We start from the raw sequence: 26,878 nt of genomic DNA on the forward strand, positions 1-26,878 counted from the left end.
CGCAGATGTCCAGTGTAGGCGGCTAGATTTACGTCTAGTTACAGTGTTTGAACAGCTGAGTATAGCATAGATTTCAAAGCCCTCTATTGAAACGTGAAAGGAGCGAAGGGTTCTCCAAATGCTCCCAACGATCAAGGCTTCTGTCCCAAGAAAGCAAAGCGGCGCACCTTCCAAGAAAGACCCTTTCTGGCCTCAGCAACTGTGTTGGCATGCAGCTGGGTGAGCTCCTCCTTAAGATCCCCATCCAACTTGCTGATCAGCTCTCCGAATAGACCGAGGTAATTCGTCTGGTCCAGAAGTAGCAGGTAGGTGTCGGTGGAGAATTCCTCCCGAACCACATTTTGCAGGCCTTGCTCCTTGAACGTCTCAGCTAGAGCCACAGACCACCTGCAACATATTGTGAGCAGTCGCCTCAGGCATGATATAGTGGTCTTTCAAGAAGCTTGACGGGGGAAAGAATCACTTACGATGCCGGGGTCGCGGCGCGGAAACGAGCATCAAGGCGCTGCAGAAGCTTTTCGGCATTCTCAGACGAATTGGCCGGGTCTGCCTTGACGATTGGGCGCTTGCTCGCGTCGTCATTGGGCTCCTCCCATTGTAGGTAGCCCCCAGGTTCTAGATAGCCTCCCTGTCAGCTGGGGCCTTCGCACGAGACCATCGTCAATTGGTGGAGACGGAACATACTGAGCAGCTTCATCATGTTTCGAATGACGGGCACCGGATCGCTGCCCGCTTGGTTGACCACTTGCACAAGCAGACGCGCATGGACAACATCGAACTTTTCTCTGTATTCTTCCGGGATCTCGCCCAGGATATCGAGTTTGCTAAGGGATACGTTAGGGGGGAGGAACCCGGGGGCGGGGTACTGCTCGCTCGAGATGTCGAAGCCGTGGAACTTCGCGTTGGGGAGTTGACGGAGGAGGTCGAGGATCCAAATCCTACGGGAGCATTGGAATTAGTTCAGCTCTCAACGATCAAGACTAGTGTAAGATACGCCATACGCAGTGCCTGTTCCTACATCAGCAATGGCGAGATCTGGGCGAGAGACATCAATGGACGGGTGCAGGAGATATCCCATATTCTCCTTCCAGATGTAGTGCTGGAGGCTAAGACGGGTCGAAGCCGCGATATTGCGATTGAGGCGATATGGATCTGACGCCGAGGACACCGCGTTGCCGTTGGACTGGGTCATTGTGATATCAGGAGAGACAAGGTGAAGAGGCAAACAATATGCTACTGGGATTTGACATACAATGGTAAAGACCTTTTGATCATTTAAGTACGCAGAACCATTCACTGCCACTCCCCTAGATAATCTAATACTTTTATTCCTCAGTCTCTATCGTCTCTGTCCCCCCCATGAGCCCCGCGTGCTCGCCTGGTCATACATACTCGCCGCGCCATAACCAGAGAGCCATTTGGGCCTGCCGCCAGCATTAGGTAACCAGTTTACCCGGAGAGTAATGAGAATGTCTAATCGAGGGCGGTTAGAAGAGAAGACATCCGATCAGTCCTATACCGATCAAAGTAAGAGATCTACGTCGAGTCGGTACAACCCGCATAGACGGACGGCATGGAGTGGCCTAGCTTTCCCGCCAGGAGCCAAAAGGTTGTGTCAGCCAGAATTTGCCTGGGATTTCGTCATTCTAGAATAGTCCTGTAGGCACCTTTGGTTGCAACTCAACCACACGACCCATTGCCCTTGGCACAATCTCCCCTCGCGCGTCGGCTGCTCGGCGACCAGTTTAGCGCTACCGCTGTCACTTGGGCTCGACGCTAGCAAACAAGCGAGACGTCGCCTGGAATGCCGGATACGAGGCCCCGCACAAACTTGGCCGCCATAGAGAAATCTTTACCAGATATCATGAAATTCGCTCTCCCACTTTCCCACTTGGACCTCGTTTTTCCGCGGCCCGCGACGGGGGGATGTGAAGTGAGTGGGGCCGGTCAGGCCTCTCGTTCATAAAGCTATGCCAGTAATGCAATTATGATGGGCCTTTGCGGTGTTGCTACGTGTTATAAACATGTCACGGCGCCTCTTTCAAAGTCCCGTGGCCTGCATGTCGACCATTCAACTGGGATCTATATCTACCAGATTGACCGTTTTCATATTCTGAACAAACCCCGTCTACAGCTACGCGAATGGCACTACTTTTCTATCTTCTTTTGATACCTGGTTCGATGCTCGCCTGGCCTTCCAGCGAGGGTCGCCGGGTGGCGGCGATGACCGATTGTGTCTTAGTACGGATCCGGCTCTATACTCTGTTCAGATGAACCGTGCGCCACTGACAGAATACGAGAGGCCTTGGATACAAAAGTTTTGGGGCACAGAGTGCAGCCATACTAATCCTCCGTCAGTGGTGTCCCGGAGATTTTCCGGGGTACCACGATTTCCCGGCGGAAGCGGGCCTCGTGGATACTTTAAGTACCAAATCGAGGATCGATTAGGTTAAGGTTCTTCAGCGCCAGTTGATCTATCTGCTATGGCACCTCCCTTTTTTGAACCTTCTTTGGCCTGTAGACCACCAGTGTAAGAGGGGATGTCAATCTACTATCGAATTGGGCGGAAATCGGATCGGAGTGTTACCATCCGGATTTTAGCATAGATTCAACTCACCTGACTGGGGTTTTACCATCGTTGGACTATAAAGGGTCAGTGAGACAGCTAGATTGCCAGAAACCAGGCCTTTATTCTACCCCAAATCATCCCGCTTGGGGCCAATTGATGTAGACTCACTATCCTATCAGCGAGAACCGGGTGAAAGGATATATAGTAATAAGAAAGAGGCAACAAAGATTAGTGTCACATCCCCTGCATCCTGGCATTGGTTATGCACACCCCATGCCCTCCAAGGTTCACGTATTGGCTGCAAGAATTCGCTAAAATAGTATTAAGGTATTACATACCTACACTACTGCAAGCTCAGCAGTGCATCCTCACATTCCGCCGGCGGTCGTCCGAATCAGAGCCAATAACTGCCTCGCAGAGTCTTGGAACCTCTGCAGATCATCAACATTGCCGGTTCTAGAATTGGCACTTTCTCGTATAGAGGCCAGTGCGGAATGCCAATTCTCGTATAGATGCAAGTGGACGGTCCGTCTCATTTGCATCAATTTAGACGGAAGAATATTCCAGTTGAGGGAGTTAGCTCTCTATATACCCGATGTTTCCACATGGATGTAGGATAGTAACGGCCTTTTTTGAAATTTGCTTCTTCGATAGTCTTTCTCTCAGCTGCGTACATTCACTAGGTCACGAAAGGAAAAGTGTATCCATTTACATGATCTGCATGGATTCAGCAGTAAAGCTCGGTAAGGGTAGATATATCCTGTTCAGGGAAGTTACTGACGATTCGGCAATTCAGCCGCACGGAGTCTAAATGGATGCTGGACCTGTCGAGTCCGCAAGAAGAAATGTGACGAAACTCGGCCTGTGTGTCGTTCATGCTCTTATTTTGGGCTGGAGTGCCACGGATATGGTCCAAAACCCGAGTGGATGGACAACGGTAGACTACAGAAAGAACAGGCTGCAAAATTCAAGCGGATTGTTAGTCAACGGAAAGCGTCAAATCGAAAGGACAGGCAATCTCGGGAAGTGCGTTCGTCGCTGGATTGTAACCAGAGTCTGGGACCGGTCTCGACTGGAGACGTGCCAACACACATAGCATCGTCAGCCACTTCCGCACCGCTCCCCTTTCACGATTGCAATGATGTCGGGGGCCATGGCCCTTTTTTTGATACAATCTTGAGTTCCTTTATGGACCCGACATGGGGCCCTCTGCCCAACTATGACTATGTAGCTACTGCAGCCCAGTCCCTTATGAAAGAAGAACATCACCAACACCCATCTGCATTTTTCAGGAACATGGACTCAACGCAAAGCTCATTATCGCCCGGGTCGTCTGGGGATGTATCATGGCTTGCCCCCGACATGATGGGCTTGCATGAGGTAAAGGCTGTGCGGAGTGCAATTGTACAACACGACGAGAAGGGACATTCCACGAATGAACGGCCCTTCTCAATGGGAAATGAATGGGCATGGGACTCCTCTTCAAATGGTAACGGCTTCTCCAGTCACGCCAGCGTGAGTGACTATGCTGCCGGAAAGCCAACTGCTCCAGGACAGTTTGTGGCTTCTGGAGATGACCAAAAACATAGGGCCCCGCCAGAGGCTCTGATTGAGCCACTCCGACAACGAGGAGCAGAGGACACGTTATTTATGCACTACCTGGATCGGGTATTCTACATCCAGTTCCCATTCTACCTCTCCCGAAACCCACGAGGAAGAGCCTGCCTGTTCTCGATTATACGGATGGTCAAGCCCGCTTACCTGGCAACTCTGGCCCTCGGTGAACGAGACCTTCTCTCCTTCCATCCGCAACAGGGCGATGTCGCTATCAGCCTGACTCAACTGCGCGCCAATGGCGGGTACCACGACCTGGCAGCCCAAGCAACACAGCGCTTGCTGCAAGAATCACATACATGGAATAGAAGTGCGTATATGGTTCACAATATCGAGTCTCTCGCATCCATCCTTCAGCTCTTGTTCTGGGAGGTATGTCACCTCCACTAGTTTTCTTGTTGGTCTCAATTGCTCAACGATCAAGCTCTTTGCCGGCGGCAGAGGGAATTGGCAGGTCCTTCTTCTTGAAGCCGCTCGCCTGATCCCTGGCCTCCTAGAGACGCGAACACCGCCCATACCCAGACCGGCCAGTTTCGACCACACAACCTCAACACCCCACATAGAAACACTTTCTCCCGACGATCCTTGCGCGACTGGTGTCTTGCTTGGCTCCTTTATATCGCTTGATATCATCGCCTCCGCCTCCACGCGGCGGCCCCCCTTTCTGAATATTGACCACGCACAGGTGTTGCGTAACCCCTGCATATCATTGGAAAGTATCATCGGCTGTAGCAACTCAGTCATGGGCCTGATCTTCGAGATCTCCTCGCTGGACAGGTGGAAGGAAGAGTCGCAGGCGATCCGCAAGCTAAGCATTATCGACCTGGCGGAGCGTGGACGCCAGATCGAGGAACGCCTTCGACAGGAACTTGCGGACATGGACACTTTGCCGGAAACTAGCCCATCGTTGTTAAATCGCTCAAAAGTGCTCTCGGTCCCCGCCGACCCCGACGTTAACAGGCTTTTTGCCCTCTCAGCACTAATCTATCTCCATGTTGTGATCTCCGGGGCACACCCGGAGCTACCGGAGATCGCAGATGCGGTCTCACAAGTTATCGCTGTTTTCAAGCGCCTGTGGGACCCAAGACTGCTACAAAGCGTATTAGTCTGGCCATTTTGCGTGGCTGGCTGTCTAGCCCTGGAGGAACAGCAGAACTTCTTTCGTGCCCTTTTCTCGGCATCAGAGATTACAGAATCGACGGTTGGGACGTGTTTTGAAGCGTTTAGAATCATGGAGAAGTGTTGGGAAGCCAGAAGGTCAGGCCCCTTTAATTGCGATTGGGCTTCAATAATGAAACAGCAGGGTTATTATGTTTTGCTCAGATAGAACGATCCATAGAAATAGAGAAATCATGGTCGCAGCGAGAATTCAAACTCTTCTTCCAAATGGGATTGTGGAAGTTGGGAATTTATGTACATCCTCGTACGGCAAGCCATTGGGACTAAACCGAAATAACGTATTTAGGACTTTCAATGTATCAGTATTTCATGGTTTTCTGCCAGAAATAAGCACCTGACTGATTTTAGATTTTGATTTCTCTTTCCTTGGGTGTATTAATGATTCAAGTCGCCATACAGTGGGGATATCGAATGGGGATGGGAGATAGGGTTGGAAAGCAAAGCCTTGGGCAATCATTCATAACGTACCGCCAGCTCCACACCATGACAAAATACATTGAATTGGGGAGAGCACGACGCAAGGGGCTACAGTAGTGCCGTGCTGATCTCTAGCAAAACAAAAAGGCTGATTTACCTGTACATGCAGGATCATTCATCGTGCTGTCCTGCTCCAATCATGCATAGAGAACTACATGTGGCGCAAACCAGCCGATCTTATAAGAACCTAAGAGTAAGATGTCTGAATTACCCGAGGAACGGTATCATTTCACTACTCTTAGTTATGGAATAAGGATCCACCGGTTCGCAAGACCCACATGGTCATTCCTCCAGGATGAAGTATGTGTGGAGTTCACTGCCGCATCTCAGCCAGCCACATAACCCAGGCAGACCAAAATATCAATTATGTAGATCTATGCTTTTGGGGGAATACTAGCTGCAGGGCGTATAACATATCGCCAGGCATGAGACCTATGACAAATACACACGTACGAGATTAGAGGGTTCTTTCTGACTTGATCCAAAGATCCAGGGACGATCGAGGGTTCCGGGATTTACGCCAGCCATCCAGTCACTCAAACCTAGCAAATCTAGGGGTAGATCCCGCGGGGAACGCGGGACAACCCATGATATCTTGTATTGAACCATGGGCCGCATTGGTGAGTGATAGAGCCTAGGTTCATGCTTAACTAGTGGTATCCACCGTATATACAGCTCATGTATGTAATCTGTTCCTGCTCTTGGCTCCGTCTTTGTAGTTGTATTGTATTTCATCTTTCTTTCCATTCCCTTTCATTCTTTCATTCTTTTCATTCTGCTTGTATTTGACTATCCGTGACTAGCCCACCCACACTGCTTCCTGCTGTGGGTGAGCTACACCATAATCACTAATTTCACTGTAATCACTAATTTTCGATATTTTGACCTTTTAAAGCTATTCCCACCACCCAACATGCCTAAATCTATTAAATTTAATAAATCTGACCTCCTTAAGGCCTGCGAAGCCGCTTAGGCCTAAAATAAACCAAATATCTCTAAGATTACGCGTGAATATGGTGTTCCTTATTTAATACTATATAATTATATTAAAAAGGGCAGATAGGCTTGTACAACTCAGAAACTAGTAAATAAAATACTTAATAAGTACTAGGAGGAAGCCTTAATACAGTAGATAGTCTGGATATAAGATCATAATATACTAGTAATATCTAAGCTACTAGAAGAGTTTATAAATCAGTCACTTTAATATACTAGTAAAGCTAGATAGGTTAGTAGGATATAGGTATATTACTTTAAAAAATAACTCTTAGAATACCTTAATCTAGGCCCTGTGAAGCAAAAGATAAAGGATTTAAAGTATATTAAGGCTAAGAATACTAGTTTACTAGTAAATTAGTATAATCAGCTTACTAATATAGTTAAAGATATACTACTATAATTAGTATATAACTTTAATAAATATAGCTTCTAACCTGGCGAAGGCAAGGTAAGGAATATAATTAGATTAAAAGGTTCTTGCCTTAATCTGCTGAATCTAAGAAGGGTAAGAATATAATAACTATTAAATATATTACTATAGATAGTTAGTAGATAGATCTATAGTTTATTTTTAAAGGCAAGCTCCTACTCTTTTAGACTATTCTTTTCTAACCTTTCTTACTTCCTAAAGGCAATAGGATCTTTATAGAATGTTAGTTTAATAAGAGCAAGGCCCTATTACTAAATATAATAATAGCTACGCAAGCCAATGGCTGGATATTAGATAAACTAGCCTATTAATAGCTTTAAAGCTTTATTAAGGTAATAAATAAGTGTATAAAGAGAGGAGAGAAATAAATACTTATATTTAATAGTCATAGCTCCTATCTTACTGTTAATTTCTTATAGATATATAAAGATAATAGGGTTATTTCCTTTAGATTCCTTCCTTATATAATATACTTTTACTAGCCACTAGATAGTAAGCTATTCTTAAGCTATAAGCAATACTTCTAATATATAAATAATAAGCTATCTTACTAGGCTAGTAAGCCAGTAGGGAAGTTAGAATTCTTATAGGTAATTAGACCTATATAGGAGAAAGCCTTTAACTAATAAATTATCCATGAGGCCTTTAAAGATCATAGTATCTGGCCTGTTGATAGTAGTAAGATAGTTAATAATCTTACTATCTAGGCATGGGAATAAATTCTAGATGTCTACGCGCCTGATCTTAATACATGCCTTAGAGGGACACCCTCTCTACCACCTATCTCCTTATCTAGTATGGATATCACCCCTCTAAGGATAATTCAGGCCCTTAAGAAGAATTAGATAAAGCTATCTAAGTATAAAGATCTGCTTACACTAAAGCTATAGCAGAATCTTAAATAGATATTTAAATATAATTAAATTACTGCTAAGCATCTGGCTATAGTAAATAAAATAATTAATTAAATTAGGGCTGTATAAGCCCCCCTATGGCGCTAATATACTAAGTAATATATTAAGCTACTTAGTTAGGATAATATACTAAAAGTATATAATGTAAATTAATTAATTACTTTAAGGAAGGCTAAAGATACTGCTATATAAGAGAGGTGTTTATAAAGGCAGTAGGAGAAAGTATATGGTAAACCCCCACCACTAGCACCTATATAAGAGAATCTAGTATTAAATAGATCAGCAGGGGCAGCAGATGAAAATAGTGATGTTTTTTTCTTAGATAGTCAGCTAATATGTTGAGAATAGCTTCAAAATATCGAAAATTAGTGATTATGGTGAAATTAGTGATTATGGTGTAGCTCACCCACAGCGGGAAGCGGTGTGGGTGGGCTAGTCACGGATACGGAGTAGTACAAAGGATAACACACCATACCCACCTCACACTGATCAAAGTACCACCCGAGTTCATGAAAGGAGGGTTTGATCTATTGTGGGATGTGTGCTGGGGACAAATGACATTGGTGAGTCAATGCGGCTACGCTTTCGAGACGATATCCTGACCCCTTTGACCACCCGGGCGGAAGCATCTCTGGCTGAACTAAAAGATGCCATGCTCCAAGAAAAGAGCTTGTTTACTCTTCACTCGACTCCCAAGGACCTTCCCAAGGGATCCGTCATTCTCATGGATAATACACGGTGGCTTCATGGGCGAAGTCCAGTACGAGACCCGGCCCGCCATTAACGACAAGTACGGTGGGATGCACGACCTTTTGAGAAATAAAATGTCTGTGGAGCAATGAGTACCGTGGTGGAATTGGGATGTTCGTTTGCGTTTTAGATATTGAACCACTAGGTAAATATACCGGGACATGTGTTTGATAGTGTGTGCACCCGACTGTGGGAGTAAAATCATATGCAATATTGTTCCTAGAGCCCGTTCGCGCTCAGCTTCATGCCAGAGCTGTCTAATCTCGAAGGTTGCTTAACAGTTGCACAGTCTTTTGGAGAAGGAAGGACTCCGATGAGACCTTTTGGCCACTTTGTGGTTGGTTAGAAACAAAAAGGAAGATAAAGCGAGCCCGAAGCACAGAACAGCTGCAACAATTAGCATGTTCCAACTTTTCTAGTCTTTAAACTCATACCAAGTATACAAAGCATGTAATAAAAACCGATTGCTTCTGAAAGAGATCCACAAAACAATGGCCCAATCATTGCTCAAGTATTGAAGGCGATCTCTAAAATGGAGAAGATCCTCAAATTTCCCCCATAGGAACCAAATAAAGACGGGTTTTCAGATTGTAGATCATGTGTCACAGCTAATATTTCATCAGCACTTGCTTATCGAGGGAAGAGTAGGGCGACAAACCCGTCAACTGAAACATTCCTGCACCGCGAACTAACGGCGAAGCAGCACCAATTCCAACAATTCCTCCGGTGAATATGGCTTCTCCATATCCTTCTGAGCCAGCCCATGGATGTCCTGGAACGCCCGGCACACCAATTGTCCATAACAGCGGAGCGATCAAAAGCTACCCTAGAGCAGTAGGATACCGTATTCCAATGCAGTCCCGGAGCCATCCAACTAACGGACCCAGCAACATAGCAGGGATTTGTATCCCAAGAAAAATCATACCGATCGGTAAACTGTTCCACCCAAAAACATCCTGTAAATGAAGAGGGAGCGTCGCATCGAAGCCAGACAGAATAACAGAGAACGCAAACGTATTCAGCAGACCAGTGATAATGCGAGCATCACTGATCAGGACACCGTAGAGTCTAATAATAGATACGTGACTTGGCTGATCAGGCATCTCGAACTCAGGTCTCGTAGAAGCGAGCAAAGACGCTCGTTCTTCATTTGAAGTCGTGGGTTCTTCATCAGCATTCTCTTTCTCGAGCATAAGCATACGAGCCATAGAATCCAAGGCCAGTAAGACGAGAGGAGCAGACCACGCAGTCCAATACCCGGCCAACTGAAGTAGTGCACCGGAGACCACCGGTCCCAAAGTCGTGCCGGCCGTTACAAAGGACATTGCGAGCCCGAGGACCTTGCCCATGTGCTCCTGGCCCACTTTATCTGCTAAGGTCGCAAACCCGATGATCCAGGCCGCAGAGCCAGAGCATGCTTGCATGATGCGGCCCATGAAAGTGTCTATACTGAGTGCTAGTAGTCTGCTGCCTTAATTTTGAGTGATATATTGGAACTGGAACTATAGATTGGAACCATACTCACCGGTGGTGGCAGAAGCGACCATGAATGTTCCTATCATGCATCGCGCCAAGGAAATCAAAAGAGGCACTTTACAGTTTGGGGATTTATCTGTGAAATGGGCAATAACTAGAGCAGAGGTGATAGATATAAAGCCATGCACTGTGAGCAAAGCGGTGGTTAAGCACTGGGTGTGAGATAGAGGCAGTCGCAGGCGGACATCAACCATAAAACTTAAGATAGGCACAATAAAGCCATATAAAAATGTCTCCGCGAATAGTGCCACAATAATAGTGGATATGGTGAATGCCTTTAAAGAGCGCCATTGGCAGCCCCAGTGTAAATTGTCTGTTATTTTGTGTAGTTGGCCTGCCTGGTTTCCACAATGTAACCCTCAGTGGCACAGAATGGGTGCCTGACATGAAAGCACTGCAGGTTACGTAGTGGGTGAAGGAATGGGAGAAAGATCTGTCTCTTTTGTATGGTAAGGGGAAGGATGAAAGGGGGATGAACAAAAGGAAAGAGATACAGCTCTACCTGCATGACGATAACACTGGATAAATGTCAAGTAAATTACCAAGAATGCTCTACTATGTTGTATTGATTTTGTTTTGTTAGTACAGCGGGCTGAATTTACAAACCAGCCAAATAAACATTTTCAACATTACCTCTGCCACAGCACCACCTACCTAGGGCCTATCCAGCAAGCTTCTAGAAAATTAATGTTTAATATGTAGTAATTATAGTCATTTAATCCATATTTAGAATACTGATTCAATATCTAGGGATTAAATAGGTGGCGATTGGAGATTAGTCTTGAACCATGATGGTCCTCGAAGGTCAATGAATGCATATATATATGTACATATCACCACCATTCTCATATCATCGACTGTCAGAGATTCGATATTGTTACTAGGTGATGATTTGATATCCCTGCTATACGATATAGACGACGCAATTAAACGCCATCGCGTTCACTCCATACGTCTTCCGTAGATTTTTTATAAATGCAATATTCGCGTCACCAGTCGCTGCGGACCGGGACAGGGAAACCAGATTCTTCACGCCCTTCTCCGTAGCCAGCGACTGATCCCACGGCAGATACCGCCGAGGCCGCCGATTGTCACCTCTGACAGCACGAGCTTGCCTCCCAGTTTCAGAAAGCACCGACAGTGGGCTACAGTCTCCTGCATTGACCGCGTGGCATGCAGGACATTGGCACATACAATCAGGTCAAATGACTCAGCCTGAAAACCCTGTGCTAGCGGATCCTCTTCGATGTTCAGCGTCAAAAACTCCAGGATTACTGCGTCCTTGGAGAATCGTTCGGCGGCTTTAGCCAGAAAACCGGGGCTGAAGTCGGTGAAAGTGTAGTTTTGCACCTTACTGGTATCGTCAGGATTTCACAGCCTCTCCAGGACATAGTAGGTTGTGCCTCCAGTTCCGGCAACGTTTTTCAGGGTTCGGAGGCCTCGGGATTTGTCCGCGATCAAACCGACATACTCAGCAACGTTCGTGTTGAAGCTCGTTCCAGAGGTTCCGCGGTTGTTGGACATCTATGCTGGCTGTTAACTTGTATCAGGTTGACTCGAGAACAGCTTACTAAAAATCATAGAGCAGATCATCCTCCAGCATCACCTGTAACGGCTCCATTTCGTGCATGAAGATACTTTCCAGGTTCTATCCAATGCGGTCCACTATCTGAACACTGAAATCCCCGGACTTGGACAGAATGCACTTGTTGCGTGCTTCGTGGAGTTCTTCCTTTAACTTGGCTGGAGGGGTAGGCAGCGGAGGGAATTTGTTGATGATATCCTGCATCCACTCATGGTAGAGCTTGAAGAAACCAGACTAGGGCACGGCATCGACTCCGTTGGACTGGAACCAACCCATCGTCGTTATTCGGGGTAGTGCGTTTATAGATCAACTCCTTGACCTGTGCAAATGACAGGAACTCAGCAACCTCATGTCAGACCATGCCAAAGCAGCCTGCATGGGATTCTGCCGGTCCCTGAGAAGTCTCAGTGGCGTCTGGTGATACGAGGCCCAGGCCTTCCATTAGAATAAGCGGCATGGGCCACCCCTCGGTTGATACACCGATGGTGCTCATCCAGGTCGTGCAGCTCGTCTCTTGAGCAGTGGTGTACCCATGAAGCTGTGTCCCCGGTGTGGAGGAAATAGAAGCATTAATGAAGATCCGGTCAAACGAGAACGGCGGCACCGCTTCCTGGAGAGACTGCTCCGGCCCTGCGATGGAAGGGAATAGCAGTGCAGGATGGAGTCCAACATGACGGGGTAAATAACGCAGGGTACTCAAAGATATGGATGACTCGGTGCAAAGGAGAATTTGTCACAAACAGTGCTGTTTAACTATTCTCTTCATTCTCTTCTCTGCGTGGTTGCAAGTCCTAGTGCATATATATTTTCGTCTCAATAATCGAACCATGCCCTCTCAGAGCAATACATAGCTTCCTAAACATCGCCATACCATATGGCCAAGACCTAGACCTCTAACAACGCCCGAAACATCAGGTATAAGTCGATATTGACTATATAGTGAGAGCTTTAGCGGCTTGTTAACCGCAGTAGTGTTCGCTAAAGACAAGTGAGAACTGTCCTGCCTGATGTGTAAATAGACACTACGAGGATTGTCGCCTTTGCCGGCCTTATGATTTCTGCTCCTTGTCAAAAATCATGGCAGGGGACTCCTAATAAATTGGTCGGGTAGGCATAGCAATTGTGCAAGTCTCCAAATAATCTGCGTATACCCTCTTTGATAGGATTTTTGGATCGACTGACCGCCAAAAAGACTGAGCATTGTAGTCAACTTAGCCCCAAATGTTCTGGAAAAGACGCCACAAAATAGTTCAATTGTTCCATGTAAAGCCCTTAACAATCCAAGCTTGATACCATCGCGTCATTCAGATCTGGTGTGATCTGTCACTTCCACTTCGAAATCATACTTGTACCAACGATCACCTTCCCATTTCATCAACTTGCCAAAATGGTTATAGTCATGGTGACTGCGCTCTGGTTTAGTCTGCTCGCTTGTAAATTTTCCATTGAACCGATAGTCAGAGCCATGATCATTGAGCAGTTTCGACCTATGGCCAACTTGGACTAGAGCAGCATCCGGATTTTCACACAACGTCCGATACATCTTATCCATGGCATTCTCGTATCCGATTAGATCGACCTCAGCCCAATCCTGCGGATGGATCCCTTCCCAGTGGGCGTGAACATCCGTCGTGTAGTGCTCAATTCGCGGGGTGGACATTGTTTTTATGATCTGCCGAAGTCACTATTTCCAACTAGGTAGGCGGTTGCCTGTGAGGAGATATAATTGCTGTTTTGTATAGGGTAAAAGTACAAAGGATTTTTCAGCCTTGAGAAGGGGAGGCGACTTAGATATGGAGTTTCCAAATTATTAAACTGTTGGGCAAATTGTTCTTCTGGATGTAATAATATCATGATGTCATGTCTGGTGTTAGAGTGTGAATCATATGATTCTCAAAATGAATTATGTGTCACTTCATGTAACAGGATGGAATAATAGCAACCTAATTAAACATAGACTAACCCCTTTTGTAAAGCTTCCTGCAACCATATAAACATAAAGGCTATCAGGTCTAGATTAACAGTCAATAGCTAAAAAAACATCATGAGACCATTATTATGTCAGTGATGCATTATCTAGGCTTATGGCCCACACTAAATGACATAAGCAATGTTAGAAGCGACTGATGATAAAGAGTATTAAGCCCAGTGCTTGACAGATTAAGCCCAGTGCTTGACAGACTCTGGGCAATTCTACACATCACTAGTACTTTACTTTCCTCTTGTCATTGAATTACCTGTCCTAACACTTTATTATTTCTAAGACCTCTCAACCAGTAGTAATGTTGATATTATTTACACCCGTCTGTATAGCTAATATAATGCTTGCGCGCTGCATGACCATGGCACTTATGACTCGTTTTTGCACAGATAATAATCGCATTCAATCTTCTCTAGCTGTAGAATACCATCCGCAGAGGGTTACAGGAACAGGAACTTTGTTAATCCAGAGTCCACATTAACTTCCCCTAGTCATGCGGGTTTCTCTCATTCGCCCAGTCTCTGGGACGACGAACAGGTAAAAGCATGGAGAAAGGGTTTAATCCTAATAGTACTAGAAAGAAAATATGTACTTTACGGAATTACCCTTTCAGAGGTCAGAGCATAATAATATTCTACCCTGCGCATCATTCATGAGCTCAGCTATACCCCAAGTCATAGCTAGGGGGTACATCTCAGCATATACTCCTATCTCTGAATCCCAACTAGGTCACGATCCAAGCAAGGACCACATCAAGCCGCCGTGAAGTAAACAGTATCTCTGAAGTATTCCCTCTCTCCCACATGGCAGCTGAGACACGGGTTTAGGCAAAACTTAGGAACAAAGTAGAGAAAGTTATTTATTTTGGGCAGAAAGACGAGTAAAAATCTCGCCCAAATTAGATCAGCAAATTACAGGACGATATCACAAGTTTGCATTTGCATCCTTCCAGGACCTTCATTCATGGATACAGGGTCCAGAGGAGAGACTGGGTCGAGGAGTAAGGAGACTAGTATGCTAAGAGTCAATAAGGACGATGTCCGAAACTAGATGCCTAGCCCTTCAGGGAAAGCAGCGGGGTCCTTCCCTGGACCGCCAGGGTTTGGCCCCAACGCTTAAGTCTTGGAATCTTTATTCTCATTCTCCACAATGTTTACTGCATCAAAAGGGCATGGATGACCTACTTTCAGATCCCCCGCCACTCTGGACTGGATTCTATGCTATTAGATTTAATAATGTACTAGCTAAGCTATTGACCACAATGCCCCGTCAGAGTCAGGTGAATGGTATGCAAAATATTTTTTACGTTGAGTAGCTTCAATAAGTTGGAAAATATATGCTAGCGCGGTTGGCAATCTTCTGACGTCTAGCTCTATTTATTCTACTACTAGGTACTAATATGCTTAGCTCTCTTTGCATTCTAGCTGCACTCTGAGAAATAGCATATCCTAGAGAATATCTATCTAGCAGATATCATCAGCAGGAAAGTCCCAATGTCATATACTATTGTAGCTCAGTGACGGACAGTAACGAAGTACTCCTGGGTCACGCTCGCCTCTACCGATTAGCTCTAAATTCAGGTTGGGCAGCCTCATTTGCCAACGCTTAACAATCGCTTTGGTATGCTTTACTCGTTCTGATGAGCGCATCTACAGCATTGTGGAGCTGCTACATTTTGTGTTTGATGGAGGCACTGAAAATGTAGACAGCTTGCATCACTTGCTCTGAGCATATGTAGCGTGGGAGGGACGCGGTGCGATGGGGAGGAAGCTGTTGTTGATACGGAGGGTGCTATCAGATGATTATTGAGTGAATAATCGGAAGGCAAGACCACATCAGTGAACGTCTGCCTGAGAACATGCAATTATAACGATCAAACGCAAATCAAAATGGCGCGCCTATAGTTGGAGGAGAGAGCTCAGCCAGCACCTCATATTACTTCTACTTACTTTTTTTACTACGAAGCCGTTCGCAGCGTGTTGATCAAGTATCACCTCTGATTAAGTTGCAAGTCGCAATACTAGCGCCGGTGCAAGGCAATCAAGGAGAAGTGAAGAGGGAATATGGTAATTCGAAAACTAACCCGGAGTATCTCCGTTAGGGAGGCGTCACAGGTTTCATCTACTTCCTCATTACGTTTGTGATCATGCTCGTGATGAGCTCGTCTCTAGGACGATCGTCAAAGGCGGATCTGGTGCTTAGAGGGTGCATTGAAGCTGTTTGAGCCTGAAGAATGGGATGTTGTATCATAATGTTGATTATACACCATTCGAGAGGAAGACTTCCTCGCAGTGGCCGAGATACGCCTTATTGACGAAAGACGTTGTGTATCATCGGAAGAATGGAGGCCCATGGCGGAGAATGGCGTTACACACTTCGTTGAGAGGGCGCAGTGAATGCTGCCAGGACCGAGCGCTATTGGACATGGAGAAGTTCTTGATTCAGAGTCACAATATGTTCGGAATGGCTCGCATATTCAGTAGTGTTCAGCCCCTATCAACAAGAAAAATGGTTGACTAAAGGGGGCTCACCCCAAAGATCCCCCCCATGTCTATCCAACAACAACTTCCACTTCTCGAAAAACCACGGCGCAACCTTCCAACTCCCCACCTCCCACGGCTGCCCACTTCCACTCCCGCCCCTGGAACCCAAACAAAGTAACCCCCCTTCAAGAATGTCTCCTTTGAGCTCGAACATGTTAACTAAATGCGGCGCGGCCGCTGAGAGTATAATTGCCCTTGACCTTAAATTTGGGATCGGAACGAGATCGAATAGTGGATGGTGCGGGATTAGGATCTGCGGGAGGGTCGGCCGGAGGTTTGCGGGCACTAGAGGGTACGACGCCGAAACTTCCGATAGGAGTTTCTGAGGTTCCGTGGAGGAGGCTGCCTGGCGGTAGAAGGGAGAGCATAGGGACATGCAGTTGTACGAGAAGAACTCTTCGATGTTTATTCCCATCGTTGAGGCGTTGTACAGGCAGGCGGACAAAAGGGTTGTTTTGGAGGGTTGGAGGCGGTTTTTGTAAGGGTCTGCGAGGTACATTGATGATGTGAAATGAGGGCTGTGTCTCTGCCGGGAGAATTGGGGTGTGCAGGCCGAGGCCGACTTTGAGGTGCTTGCAGTGAAGTGTTCCGCGCTTTCATCGTTGACTTCTTCTGCGGATGTCGGGAAAAAAGGTTGATCATTGGTCTCGGCCAGCAGATAATCGACGTTGAGGCTCCAGTTGGGCGTTGAGTTCGTAAGCAAGAGTTCCAGGATGCCCACCCCACCGTTTGGATTGACACTCGAGCTCCTAATTGATTGTGACGCTGGCAGATGTTCATTCGAAGTCGTCCAGAACGGAGTTTTTGATGCGTCGGGCAGAATATATGACTGGCCGAAACCTCCAAGAGTTGGACCACTTGAAGCCTCACCACCGACATTATGAGGAGTAGGACACGGTCGAAGCGGCTGATACCAACTAGAACCCCCCTTCTCCCCCGTTCTAGCCCTATTCTTCTGCAACCTCTCCTTCTGCCTTTGACCTAGATACTTATTAGCCAACCCATCAAAACCAGTTCAGAACGGCTTACGATAGGCCCGCTGCGCCTCCCTATTCTGCAACTTCCGCGCCTCAGTAATAACCCGCTTCGGTCTGGCGACTTTCGGTTTCGGTTGCGCTGCCGGTGTCTGCTGCATTGTAATTTGCAATAGAGTGGATTACTGGAGGGAGCCTTTCATACGATTCTGTTGGCAGTTAGGTCTTGTGAGGAAGATGGCGCGAGGTTGGCTGACGCTCTTCTGTTGGCGATGGGCTAGGGGCGAAGCGGTGGGAACTTTAAAAGGCAGTTGAGCACTGGCAGTGAGCTTGAAATCTGCAAAATAAAGCAGAGTCTCGACCAATCAGACCCGGTGAGCAATCTAGTAATTTTATCATACATGAAATCTGCTGTGGCTTATGGGTTTTCGTCCAATCACCGGCGAGTAAGCCATAATCCACCCTCAACCAGTCACAAATAGCCAGCATCTCCAAAACCAATCCCGAAATCACCCTTCAAAATGTCGAAGAAATCGCCATAATCGGCGCAACCGGAAACCAAGGGTCCTTCGTCACGCACGCCTTCCTCGACGGAGTCTGGATAGTGTCGGAGTTATAGCAATACTTTTCCAGTTATACGTCATGGAGCGGGGTAATAACTTGACATAGGGTTCTGCTGTCCGCCATTTCCCTTGAAGTACAAGGCGCAAAAGGTGTTGGTATCGACAGATTGTTCATTCTGATTGCGCTGGGTACAATGAGAAATGATAGTGTCATCAGCCCTCACCAGATGGCGGCCGGCAATTCTCATCATGAGGAACCTTTACTTAGTGTTCATCTAAGAACAGTTAGCAGAAGGCACTGTGCCAGAACAAGGTCTTTATTAGTGCCCTTTGTCACCTCTAATATCTTATTATCACTCACTGCTATATACAGTAGTATATATATGTTAGAGAGTCCTGTTTGTGAATTCTTCCTTCCTGCCATTTAAACATTAAAGCAGTCATTTTATGTCGATCGGTGTCAACTAGGTCATTGGCTAGGAGAATAGGTGGCTTCTGTTGCACTGAAGATTCTGATCTCTCCCTTAAGTTTACAACAGGTGTACTCAGTTCATTTAGGCCTCTGAGATAACTCAAGTATGCGTTTGAATGTGTCCGAACTAACCCACAGAAATATACCTGGCAGATCCGCCCAATCAAGCTGTCGGCTCAGTGCGACTTTAACTGTCTGTTCTGCTAGGGTTGGACTGTCTCTCTACATTCATCATACAAACGGGGGTTTTACCAGTACAGATGGCCGTAAAGTTAAGCACACATTTCTCAATGTATGCGCAGAATAATATAGCGTAGCTACGCACTAGTGGTCAGCTAGAATGGCAAAAAATCAGACCACAACAAACATGTTGTTATTGTGATGAATTGGACATGTACCTATGTGAACAGTGCCATCAAAATTAAAAGTCTTGCAGTCACCAAGGAATAGGTCCCTTAGAGCTACTGAACGTTCTCGTCTCCCCATCCTCCCCCAAAGTCGCCATCTCAACAACCCTCTTCGCCCCTTCCTCTGGCGTCACTCCATACTCATTCCACCCGGTCAAGCTCGTCTTCACATACCCCGGACAAACCGCATTAACCTTCCCACCATCGGCATCCAGCACACGCGCATAGTTAAGCATAAGCATGTTCACAGCAGCCTTACTCGCATCATAGACCTTATAATCGATGGGATACCAGGGGAGAGATGTATCCGTGGCTTTTTCTAGGCTCCCCATGGTGCTAGAAAGGAATACAATTCGCGGCGGGCCAGCTTTTGCCCTTCGGAGGAGTGGAACAAGGTATTCCGTCAAGACACCGGTGCCAATAACATTGGTTGTGAATGTCCTAGAGTATATTTCCCAGGGGGCAAGGCTTTTTTCGCCGTCGATGAGGATCCCGGCGTTATTGATAAGGACGTCGAGGTAGCCAAAGTGGCGTTCAATAGTGGACACTGCAGCTTTGATGGAGTTTTCGGAGGTGAGGTCGAGCTGGAGAGATGTTGCTTGATGTCCCCCTTTGCGGATGTCGGCTGCGACTGCTTCACCGGCTTCATGGTTTCTGCTGCCGACGATGACGTGGTAGTCGTGCTTTGTGGAGAGTATCTGGGCTGTGGCCCGTCCGACGCCTTGGTTGGCGCCGGTTATCAGGACAAGAGGACGAGACATATTAATTGTACCAGACCGCGCAGTGAAAGGCTGCGATGATTATGAATGAGGATAATGTTGGGGATTTCCAGTGGTTATATACCTTGCTGGAGTCCATCATGGATATTTCAACGGAGTGCTTACAAATTGAATTCGTGACTTCGAAGATGAATTCTCATAGACTTAAGGGATTTAGAACGCCATCCAGCAACGGCTTACGGGATTCCATCCAGTGTCGGGACCTGAAGTAAACAGCTTATGGGCTCCGCCCAATGAGGGTTATTTGGCTTACTATACCTTCGCAACAGCCTAACCCACAAGCCATGGAGCGATATGGGCTTATCGCTATTAGGCCTAGGCAGGTGTTCCAGGTAACCCAACTGAAACATGTATCAAACCCAACTTGGGCTGGGTTTTGGGCTCAAGGGGGGTGTTCTGAGTTAGGTTCTGGGCTTTTGTATAGAACCCAACTGGGTTACCCAAAACCCAGTTGGGTAGACAAACCAGACAAACATTCTAGATTATGTGATACGCATTAATTAACATAATCCACGGCCGAGTAGTATACTTTAGATAGGAGTTTTATTAGCCCTAGTATTCCTAGCAGGAGTCTAAGATATCCTTAATAATCTATTCTTCTAGGCCTTTAACTTCTACTAGTAGTAATAATAGTTATCTTTATCTAGGAACAGGGTCTTTAATAATAAGGTATAGTAAACTAATATTAAATATAGAGTAAATCTTTATAGAAGCTAGTAGATCTAGCTTATAAATATATAGGCTAATAATCTTCTTATTATAGAATAGCCCTAGATATTTCTAGTTAAGCTTCTTCTAAGGGTATAGAGTCCTGATATTTTAGGCATCTAACTAAACTAGTTATTCTATATAGTAATAGTAAGTAGGTCTCTAGTAGTAATTCATCTATTCCTTATAACAGGCCTAGGTAATGTAGATCTAGGTGTAGATATAGTTAATAATATCTTATATTTTTCTTATAAAGGCCTCAGCATCTCTAGTAGCAGGGTAATTTATAGACTAGATAGGTTTAAACCTTATACATAAGTAGAACCTATAATTTATAAAGAAGGGTGAGACTCTAGTAGTCTTAGATTAGATAAAGTTAAAGATAAACTTAGCTAATAGTAACCAGTCAGCCTAATTATCTTATAGATAGGTAATATAAGTATATAGGTATTATTCTAGAATAGTATTCATCCTTTTAGCTTAGCTATTAGTCTTAGGGTAGTAAGTAGTAGATAATAGGTTCTTAATATCTAGGTGTTAGGTCAGGTGCTTCTAGAATATAGTAATAAACTAAGGGCCCTAGTCTAATACTATTATTCTTAGTAGGCTATATAGCTTTTATATATAATAGATATGTAATTAGGCTACACCTTTAGCATTATAGGTAGTCTAATAAGGGATAAAGTACCTTATCTTTATAAGTTAATTAATAATAACTAGTATAGTATTATAGCCTTAACTAGGTACTAGACTAGTGATAAAGTCTATTAAGATATCTTACTATAATTATTTAGGTACTAGGAGTAGATGTAGCACTTCTTAGTAGGTATTATAAGATAGGGTAGATTAGTAGTAGGTATAGTAGTTTTAGGTCTAGTAATTAATATATTAGTACATACCCAGCTAGTAATATTCTTATACTATTAACTTATATAACTTATACTTTCTAGGGTGTCTAGTAGCAGGCTTGTTATAGTATTCTTATAATAACTAGGCTCTTAGCTTATTATAGTCAGGGATATATAAGCATTTATAATAGTATAGATAGCTTCCTCATTATCTATAATTAGCTAGGGTAATCTTAGGGTATTAACTAGCATTCCTATCTAGCACTTATAGGATGGACTGTATAGTATTATCTAACTAATAAGCAGTATCTAGTAGTTCCTTAATATTAGGAGGGGGCTCTAGTTAGTCTAGTTAGTCTAGTTGGTCTAGTTAGTCTAGTTAGTCTAATTAGTCTAGTTAGTCTGTCTAAGCTAGTTAAGTAGGTACTCTAGTAGGTTCCTTAGGTATTCTAGCAACTTAGGCTACTAGGTCTGTAAAGTAAACTCTTCTTATAGCTAACTAGCTTTTTATAATAACTTCTAGTTTTACTAAGTTCTAAATTTCAGGGTCAAGGTTCTTTTTCTTTAGAATTATCTAGCTCTAATATTATAGCTATTTATCCCCCTCTTTAGAGAGATCTTCTAACCTCCTGATTAGAGTATTAGGCTAAACTCCTTACTTCCTAGGTTAATATATAATTTTAAAGTTAAAGTAGGATAGGAATTTAGACTAGTAGGCTTATTATCTATTAAGCAGCTTAGTAGATATAAAATATTCTAAGTTATAGTAATTAGTTATAACTTTAATTAGTAATAGTATACCCTCTAGTTTAGGGTGTTATTCCTTAAAATAGTGAATAATAGTAAGTAACTCTTTATTATAGATCTCATAGTTATACTTAGTAACTAAGAGCTTCTTAGAGAAGAATATAATAGGGTACAGGACTCCTTTATTATTATACTAGGATATTATACTAGTAGATATATAATTAGAAGAGTTAGTCTTAACTATAATATCTTTTATCTAATTAAATAATTTTAAGATTAGGGTGTTTATAAATACCTTCTTTAAGGCTTTAAAGCTTAATTTATAGGTTATAGTTTATATAAATAAGACATCCTTTCTAGTTAGGTTTACTAAGGGAGTAATAATTCTTAAGAAATCCTTAATAAATTACTAGTAAAAGTTACTAAAAATAATAAAAGCCTAATCATTAGTAATATAGGTTAGAACTTACTAGTTAATAATTACTTTTACCTTATTAGGATCTATATAAATACTATCCTAGCTAATAATAATACCTAGGAACTTAGTTTTAGGGATAATAAACTTATACTTTTAGATTTTTATATATAGGCTAACTTCTTATAGTTTCTACAGGATAGAGTAAATATAGGTTATATACTTAGTATAGGTCTTACTATAAACTAAGATATTATTAAGATAGGTAGTGTAGAAGATATTAAGGTAATCTTATAAGGTATTATTAATAAATTACTAAAAGATTGCAGGTACTCCTATTAGCTTAAAGGGTATTACTAAGGATTTAAATAAGCCTAGTTAGGTATAGAAAGCTGTTAAGTATTCTTATCCTTTTTTAATAGAGATATTATTAAATACTAAAATAATATTAATCTTTATAAAATATTTCATCCCTTTTAGGTTATTTAAGGTTTCCTTTATTAGGGGTAGTAGGTATTAATCTTTAATAGTTATAGTATTTTAGACTTAGTAATTAATATAGATTTATATACCTCTACCTAGCTTTTTAATAAATAGAATAGATAATATAGTGGGTAATAAACTAGGGCAGATAAAGCCCTTCCTTAGGTTCTCTTTAATCTATTTCTTTAGAACTTTTAATTCCTCTTAGGACATAGCATATAGAGGGCTAAAAAGGGGGGTCTTTCTCTCTAATAGCTTAATATTATAGTTATAGAGGTAGTATAGTAGCAGGCACTTAGCCTCCTTAGGGGAGAAAATATTAATATAGTCTTTAAATTCTTTAGATAATAGGTTAGTAAAGTCTTCTTTTTAAGCTTTCTTAATCCTTAGGGCAGCTTTAAGATCTTCTAGGATAATTATAAATATCTAGGTATTTCTTTAGGCATAAGCTAAGCAGGCTACTAAGGAGATAAAAGCTATATCTCTATTCTCTAGTCCCTTTAGTCTTAGGGGTAGGTATCTAAGCTAGGTCTTTAGGGGGATGTTATACAGGGCTTATATCTTAGTTAATCTCTAAGGAGTATTACAGTATTTCTAGCAGTAGTTACTATTAAATATAATACTATAGGCTATAAATTATATTAGAGGGTTATATACCTTTATCTAAGGTATTCCTAGTATAATAGGGTAGTGTGCTAACTAGATAATATAAAACCTTATATCTTTCTTAAAGTAGTCTAAAATTCTTATATCTATCTAAATATAATAGGTTATCTTCCTATTCTCTAGTTCTCTTATATATAGGGTTATTAGGTCTACTAGGGGGATAAGCTCTAGCTTCTAGTTTTTAGCTTATTCTTTATTAATAAATCCTTATTTTTTAGCTCTAGTATCTAATAGGGTATGAGTAGGTAGTTTTATTCTTTTCTTTTCCTTCTCTAGGTTTATAGGTAGTATTATAGCTTTTAATTATTATATTTATTTCTTAAAGTTAAGTCTATAAATAGCGGTAGTAGAGATCTAAATAATATATAATTCCTAAGCCTAATTATAGCCTACTCTAGGCTTACTCCTTTTACTAAGAAGGCCTAGCTAGGTAATAGGCTTCTAGGTTCTAGGATCTATCCCCTCTAGGGGCTCTCTAGGTATGATTTATAAAATACTATAATTTAAACTTTTTAATAAGTATTAGGGTAGGGGTAATCTCTAATCTAGTATTCTAGAGAGCTATATTAGAAGTAGACGCCTATCTTATAGTAGGAGGGGCTATACCTCTTTCTTATTAAGTATTAGATAGTACCTAGATCTATAGGGTTATATTATTATACTAGTATTTGCTTATTCCTCTAAATAATAGGGCACTAGGTTACTTAGTAGACTTAGTAGTAATAAAGCTAGAGCTTTAGGATAACTAGGAATACTAGACAGGTTTAGTAGTAGTAGTATAGGTCTTAATAATAGGGGGCTAGTTTATAGTATATTACTAGTAGTAGTTCTTAAGCTCCTATAGGAATCTAGTAAACTAGTAATACTCCTAGCTTAAAGGCTAGTTATGCATGAGCATGCTCTAGAGTTTATAACTAATAGTCTATTTAAGTAGGATAGTGTTACGGCACTGACATAGCCACGCTAGCACAAGGCGGATGTAACAGGCAGAAACCTAAAGATTAATGATCACTAGTTAATCCTGGAGTAATCAGGGCATGATCCAGAGAAATACTTAATCTAGATAGGTTCCTGTAGAAATATAGTTTAGTAGTTACTTACTAAATATTAATACTTATATAATAAAGCACACTAACAAGGAGCACCTTATATAATAAATAGTATATAGATAGTATGCTAAGACAACATTATTAAGGTATATAATATACCACCACTATACCCAGGATATACCACTGGATATACTAACTAGAGGGACTATAGGATATAAGGACACTTATTCATGCTGTATCTAGAACTCTTAGTTTAGTTCCTTATATTTAATATTAATTATTTACTTAAGTATAAGATCACTAGTCCGATTCATTAGCTACTCTATATTATTAAGTATATATACTTAATAGGCCTTGCTTCTATCTCTACTATTATTATTCTTATATTACCTTTAGTTGTCTTTAACCCTTAGTTAGATTATTATATTACTATATTATTAGGCTATCTAGTTAATAGGCCTTAGGCAAGTATTAGATATAGTCTAGGGACTATATTACTCTATTCCTAAAGTAGTAGACTAGCAGAGAATAGTAGAGATAGATCCTAGGGTGTAATAAATTAAACACCATACAGTATAAATCACTTTAGGAAGTTTAATTAACTCTTAATATTAAATATTATAGCAGGAAATGCATTATAGATCCCTACTAGCTCTAGTATTAGTTAGGCACCTACTACACAGTAATAATAGCTATAGCCTTTAATAGAAGAACTAAGAGGCATGGTTAAGTAACTTTAGGAATATATCTAATAACTAGAAGGTTAACTTACAGCTAAGTCTATTAAAGTTAGACTATCTAAACTATTTAATAGAAACAGATCTAAGTTACAAGTATTTCTTATATAATTAGACATGTATATCCATATAAATAGGGAAAAACTTATTACTAAGGTAGAAAGGGTCTTACTCACAGCAACCTATCTAACTAGACTAGTATTTAATTAGTTTAAACCCTTTATCAGGGACTATTAAGAGTATAAAGAGAATAACTAAGCTAATAAAACTAATAAGATATTTACTAGCTATAATGCTTTTAAAAAATAATTAGAAAGTACTTTCAGTAATATTAATAAAGAAAGAAATACTAAGTAATAACTATAGTAACTTAAGCAAACAGGATCTATAGGGGAATATATATTAAAATTCTAATAGATTATATCCTATCTGAATTAGGATGAGGACATAAATATTATAAGATTTAAGGAAGGTTTGAAGCCGGAGATCTAGGAGAAGTTAATCTAGATAGAATAACTAGATAAACTTAGTAAGATAATTAAATAAGTAGTTAAGATTAATAATAAGTTATAAGACTTCTATATATAAAGATATAAATAAAGTAGCTAGAATAGCTTTAGCAATTAATAAACTATAAACTATTAAGTAAATAATAGGAGACCTGCTTAACTATAGAACTAAGAATACTTAGATTCTTATAGGCTATAACTAATAGAGTTAGATATAATATATATAGTACTTTCTAATAAGAAAAGAGAACAGCAACGCAAAGAGAAACTATATTTTTAGTATAGGAAGCTAGGATATATATCTAAGGACTATAAGAAAAACCTAAGGAAGGATAAGTAGTAAGAGAAGAAATAGATATAAGCTATAAAGGAGCTTAGTGCTATAATTAAAAGAAATAGATATAATACTACTAGCACTATTAAGATAAAGAAAAGTAATAAATAACTTAGAAAGTTGTATAAGGAATATATAAACTTAAGTAATAAGGAAATTAAAATAGAGCTTAAGAAAGAAGACTCTACTAACTATAAAAGTATAAAGAATAATTAGTCTGCTAAAGACTTAAATATCCTTATAGCTACTAATTAGAAGTTACCTAATAGTAATACAGACAGCCTTATTAATTAGGAGAATATTATACCTAGAGAGCTTATTTACTAATAGATAACATTAACCTATAAGATATATCAGGTTATTAGTCCTAACTTAGAAAATATTAACTATAATAAGCTAGCTTAAGAGGACTTTCCTATAATAGATTAGACTACTATTAACTAACCTATTAATCTACTTAATAAAGAGTATAGAACTTAGTAGGTAGGCCTTAATCCTAATAAGGAGCAGCCCTATAAGATTCCCAAGACACCTAGAAATAAATCCCTATAAGATAATAATAAAGTAGACTAATATGCCGCATGGCTATAACAGCTAGATAGGAAATAAT

At 42.0% G+C, this 26,878-nt stretch overlaps 7 protein-coding genes across 7 annotated transcripts; 1 reads left to right on the forward strand and 6 right to left on the reverse strand.

The window, feature by feature from the left end:
* Positions 1 to 72: 72 nt before the first annotated feature.
* AFUA_3G15280 (class I SAM-dependent methyltransferase) lies at positions 73 to 1,192 on the reverse strand (the record flags this gene model as incomplete). The annotated part of the gene is made up of 4 exons (XM_749003.2): positions 73 to 387; positions 468 to 615; positions 685 to 938; positions 1,002 to 1,192. 4 exons carry the CDS (start codon positions 1,190 to 1,192, stop codon positions 132 to 134), a joined length of 849 nt encoding a protein of 282 aa, XP_754096.1. The 3' UTR covers positions 73 to 131.
* A 2,089-nt stretch (positions 1,193 to 3,281) lies between these two features.
* AFUA_3G15290 (Zn(II)2Cys6 transcription factor) lies at positions 3,282 to 5,510 on the forward strand (the record flags this gene model as incomplete). Its single annotated transcript, XM_749002.1, has 3 exons — positions 3,282 to 3,318; positions 3,366 to 4,555; positions 4,608 to 5,510. The coding sequence occupies 3 exons, from the start codon at positions 3,282 to 3,284 to the stop codon at positions 5,508 to 5,510; spliced, it is 2,130 nt and encodes a 709-aa protein (XP_754095.1).
* A 4,030-nt stretch (positions 5,511 to 9,540) lies between these two features.
* AFUA_3G15300 (putative amine transporter) lies at positions 9,541 to 10,368 on the reverse strand (the record flags this gene model as incomplete). The annotated part of the gene is made up of 2 exons (XM_749001.1): positions 9,541 to 9,704; positions 9,858 to 10,368. 2 exons carry the CDS (start codon positions 10,366 to 10,368, stop codon positions 9,541 to 9,543), a joined length of 675 nt encoding a protein of 224 aa, XP_754094.1.
* Positions 10,369 to 11,257: 889 nt separating this feature from the next.
* On the reverse strand, positions 11,258 to 12,257 carry AFUA_3G15310 (class I SAM-dependent methyltransferase; the record flags this gene model as incomplete). Its single annotated transcript, XM_749000.2, has 3 exons — positions 11,258 to 11,789; positions 11,844 to 11,960; positions 12,160 to 12,257. 3 exons carry the CDS (start codon positions 12,255 to 12,257, stop codon positions 11,498 to 11,500), a joined length of 507 nt encoding a protein of 168 aa, XP_754093.1. The 3' UTR covers positions 11,258 to 11,497.
* A 1,096-nt stretch (positions 12,258 to 13,353) lies between these two features.
* AFUA_3G15330 (uncharacterized protein) lies at positions 13,354 to 13,713 on the reverse strand (the record flags this gene model as incomplete). Its single annotated transcript, XM_748999.1, has 1 exon — positions 13,354 to 13,713. The coding sequence occupies one exon, from the start codon at positions 13,711 to 13,713 to the stop codon at positions 13,354 to 13,356; it is 360 nt and encodes a 119-aa protein (XP_754092.1).
* Positions 13,714 to 16,079: 2,366 nt separating this feature from the next.
* AFUA_3G15340 (uncharacterized protein) lies at positions 16,080 to 17,843 on the reverse strand. Its single transcript, XM_748998.2, has 3 exons — positions 17,607 to 17,843; positions 16,566 to 17,558; positions 16,080 to 16,501 (listed from the first exon to the last, which is right to left on the reverse strand). The coding sequence occupies exons 1-3, from the start codon at positions 17,710 to 17,712 to the stop codon at positions 16,482 to 16,484; spliced, it is 1,119 nt and encodes a 372-aa protein (XP_754091.2). The 5' UTR covers positions 17,713 to 17,843; the 3' UTR covers positions 16,080 to 16,481.
* A 984-nt stretch (positions 17,844 to 18,827) lies between these two features.
* On the reverse strand, positions 18,828 to 19,870 carry AFUA_3G15350 (SDR family oxidoreductase). Its single transcript, XM_748997.2, has 2 exons — positions 18,985 to 19,870; positions 18,828 to 18,903 (listed from the first exon to the last, which is right to left on the reverse strand). The coding sequence occupies exon 1, from the start codon at positions 19,752 to 19,754 to the stop codon at positions 19,023 to 19,025; it is 732 nt and encodes a 243-aa protein (XP_754090.1). The 5' UTR covers positions 19,755 to 19,870; the 3' UTR covers positions 18,828 to 18,903; positions 18,985 to 19,022.
* Positions 19,871 to 26,878: the final 7,008 nt, after the last annotated feature.

Source organism: Aspergillus fumigatus, chromosome 3, assembly GCF_000002655.1.
Source record: "Aspergillus fumigatus Af293 chromosome 3, whole genome shotgun sequence".
Taxonomy (NCBI): Eukaryota; Fungi; Ascomycota; class Eurotiomycetes; order Eurotiales; family Aspergillaceae; genus Aspergillus; species Aspergillus fumigatus.

What these genes read in the sequence shown, in the direction of transcription:
- AFUA_3G15350 (XM_748997.2), bottom strand. Translation starts at nt 19,754, where the DNA reads ATGTCTCGTCCTCTTGTCCTGATAACCGGCGCCAACCAAGGCGTCGGA.
- AFUA_3G15340 (XM_748998.2), bottom strand. Translation starts at nt 17,712, where the DNA reads ATGCAGCAGACACCGGCAGCGCAACCGAAACCGAAAGTCGCCAGACCG. An exon ending in GGAGGCGCAGCGGGCCTATC is followed by an intron (nt 17,559 to 17,606) that starts GTAAGCCGTTCT and finishes ATAAGTATCTAG; the next exon opens with GTCAAAGGCAGAAGGAGAGG. An exon ending in ACATGGGGGGGATCTTTGGG is followed by an intron (nt 16,502 to 16,565) that starts GTGAGCCCCCTT and finishes TGAATATGCGAG; the next exon opens with CCATTCCGAACATATTGTGA.